The 2707-nt window shown below is 52.1% G+C and overlaps 1 protein-coding gene across 2 annotated transcripts in view; it reads right to left on the bottom strand.

Annotated features, from left to right (window-relative positions):
* The window catches only part of LOC114049058 (mitochondrial glycine transporter-like), a 21525-nt gene extending 19087 nt beyond the window's left edge, over window positions 1-2438 (bottom strand). Inside the window, exons 1-2 of one of the 2 annotated variants that reach the window (XM_027870246.1) lie at window positions 2120-2438; window positions 1326-1536 (exon numbers count right to left, since the gene is read on the bottom strand). In XM_027870246.1, coding sequence (XP_027726047.1) covers window positions 1326-1394 — 69 coding nt within the window. In that variant the 5' untranslated portion in view covers window positions 1395-1536; window positions 2120-2438. The remainder of the gene's footprint in view (window positions 1-1325; window positions 1537-2119) is intronic. The other variant, XM_027870247.1, reaches the window with a different exon arrangement.
* Between the last annotated feature and the right edge of the window lie 269 nt (window positions 2439-2707).

Here is a 2707-nt window from a genome sequence, read left to right as displayed (position 1 = left end):
AAACTGGACAAGTCAATTAATCTCTCTGGGCCTCACTTTCTTCATCTGTAAAATTAAGGGTGGCGGGGCTGGCCTGAATGAACTCTAAAGCCCTTCTTAGCTCTTTAAAAAAAAATCTATGATCGTTTCATTTGTAGGTGTGTGCACACAGGCAGTCCCTCTAGTTGTAGAGGCCAAGTGTGTAGAAGGAGGCATCTAGCCCAAACCTCTCATCTTCCAGTGTCTTGCCAGTGACAGCTGAGCTGGAATGCCAGTTTCAGTGGCCAGACTTCAAAGCTGGGGCTCTCTGTGCCCTACCAAGCAGTCCAACCAGATCACACAGGTGTCAAAGGACTGCCCAGGATCTGAAATCCCCCTTCAGCCTCTTTCTTGGTTTCCCTGATGCTGCTGCAGCTGGAACTCATTCCCCTCCATCTTTCAACCTTTTCTATTCCAAATCTTATGTTTTTTTGCCTCTCCACCAGAGAGGCTTAAGACAAGACAAAACAAAACAAAACACAAGACCCTTTTATTCTATGGTTTAACGGGAGCCGTGGAAAAAGAGCTGAGGATGGAGTCAGGAAGACCTTAGGCTTCAGACACTTAAGGCAGCTCACTGTACCTATTTGACTCAGTTTCTCCAACCGTAAAATAGGGTTAATAGTAACACCTATCTCCCAAGGTTGTAGAAAGTTCAAATGAGATATTTGTAAAACAAACAAAAAAACCACTTAGCACAGTGCCTGATACATTGAAGGCACTCTATAAATGCTTATTCCTTCCTCTCTCTCTTTAGAAATATTAATTACTAGCTCTGTTTTGAAGCAAGTTCTACATGTTCCAGGCTCTCTGTTCCCTCCCTCCCCCACTCTATGCCAGGCAGCAAGTCCAAATGCAAAAAGCCTTGTCATGCCCCACAGACCTCAGCAGCAAGGGCTTGGGCCCAGCCTATCCCCTCTGACCAGCATTAGCGAGAAGAGAAAAAATCTTTCATTTTAGGCACACAGGGCCAAGTCAGAGAAATGCACCAGGGGTGGGGGAGAGAGCTCACAAACATTCGCCCATCATTGCACCAGACTTGCAAATGACCCCAGTCTCTCTCCCGGCGCAGCAACAAACAACCCCAAGGCTTCAAGCTGGACGGATGGGAAACATCAATTTTCAGCTCACTCAATCTACTCTTGCAGCTTGGGGTACCAGCCCCGCCCTCCTCCACCCATACCCAAGCAATATCAACCAGGCCTGGACGACACTCATAAGAGAAACGCTCTTCTCTCCCCAGGGGCTCCCGGGGCAGCTCACTCACGCACTTCTGAGACCCCAGCCCCCCACCCCCCCATTATTACCATAAGAGTTTCCACTCTGTCTCCAACATCTTGAGTTTTGAGTAGCGGGGCCCGGGACTTTTGGATCATTGAAGAGGATGCGCTCGGGTCGGGCTGAGAAAGGCAGCGTCCAGAGAAAGCCCGCCAGGCTCCCCGGGAGCTCACTCCCAGCTCCGTGGGACCCAGGAGGAGCGAGGTGGGCCGGGACCGGTATCCCAGGAGGAAGTCACTGCTAGAAAGGGAAGGCAATTGATTAAGGGCTAATTGGTCATCTTTTTCCTAAGCTGCACTCCCCCTCCAAGTCGTCAAATCCCTTCCTGCTTTGGTTTATAAAGTTTATTTTCTCTCTATCCCTCCCCCCTTCCCCCGCCCTTCTCTCTCTCCTCCCTCTGACTCTTTCTCTCCCGCATTTACTTATCTGTCCGCAAGCTGTTCTCCTCCAGTGGAATGTAAACACCCCAAGGGGCAGGATCAAGTTAAGCTTTCGTCTTCGTAATCACAACATACAGAATAGTGCCTGGCACACAGCAGGCGCTTAACACACGCGTGCTGAATAGAACGAAGTCTGCTATTTCTGCTCATACTATTTCCCAACCGGGTACCCGGGATCGCGTTGAGTTAACGAGACTCTGGAGTCCAACTCCTTAGAGTCAGACGCTTCCTGCGTCTGGTGGCCCTAGGCCAGTCTCTCAAACTCTGCAAGCCTCAGTTTTCTCCTCTGCGACGCGGGGGCATTGCTGCTAACCAGCACTACCCCAAGCGTCCAGGATTGCTGGGGAGAGGGAGCACAGGCAATGTGAGTTGCGGACGTTTACCTGTTAGGGAGGGGAGGCTTCCTCCGACAGACAGCGAGGCCCTTTTCACGGGCTTCCCTGGCGCTGCTGCATCTGTCTCCCCATCTTCCAACCCTCTTGCCTTCCTCGGGGGCTGCTGCTGAAACGTGGGGAGGTCCCAGAAAACGCCCCCCGCCCCTACAAACCCGCTTCTGTGGCCTCTCTCTTGGAAATCTTCCTCCCCCGGCAGTTTAATCACTCGCCACGAGCCTCGCGTCCCAGGACCGTCTGGAGCCAGGAAGCCCTCGGAGCCCTTGACCCCCTGCACCCTCCCTCTACTCCCCTGCGCAGACCCCTCTGAGCCGCGCAAGTTACTCCCCCAAGCCCCGGGCCACGCAGCAGCAGATCAGACCCACGACATTTTTTTTTAAAGTGGGTGGAGAAAAGCGAGAAGATCTGCTTCCGGGGTTAGCTTTAGTGCCGGGGCTCCTGCAGCAGCAGAACTGGTGCCAATCAATCCTTGCCTGCAGTGACACCTGGCGGAAATGTCTAGAACTGCGCTGGGTAATTAACCTCACCTTGCCTTGAGACAATGTTTCATTTCCTATGTTGTAACTGTCTGTGTCTGTA

The sequence above is a fragment of the Vombatus ursinus genome, unplaced genomic scaffold (genome assembly GCF_900497805.2).
Source record: "Vombatus ursinus unplaced genomic scaffold, bare-nosed wombat genome assembly UNPS02014795.1, whole genome shotgun sequence".
NCBI classification, from domain to species: Eukaryota; Metazoa; Chordata; class Mammalia; order Diprotodontia; family Vombatidae; genus Vombatus; species Vombatus ursinus.
This window is presented reverse-complemented; position numbering and strand designations above follow the sequence as displayed.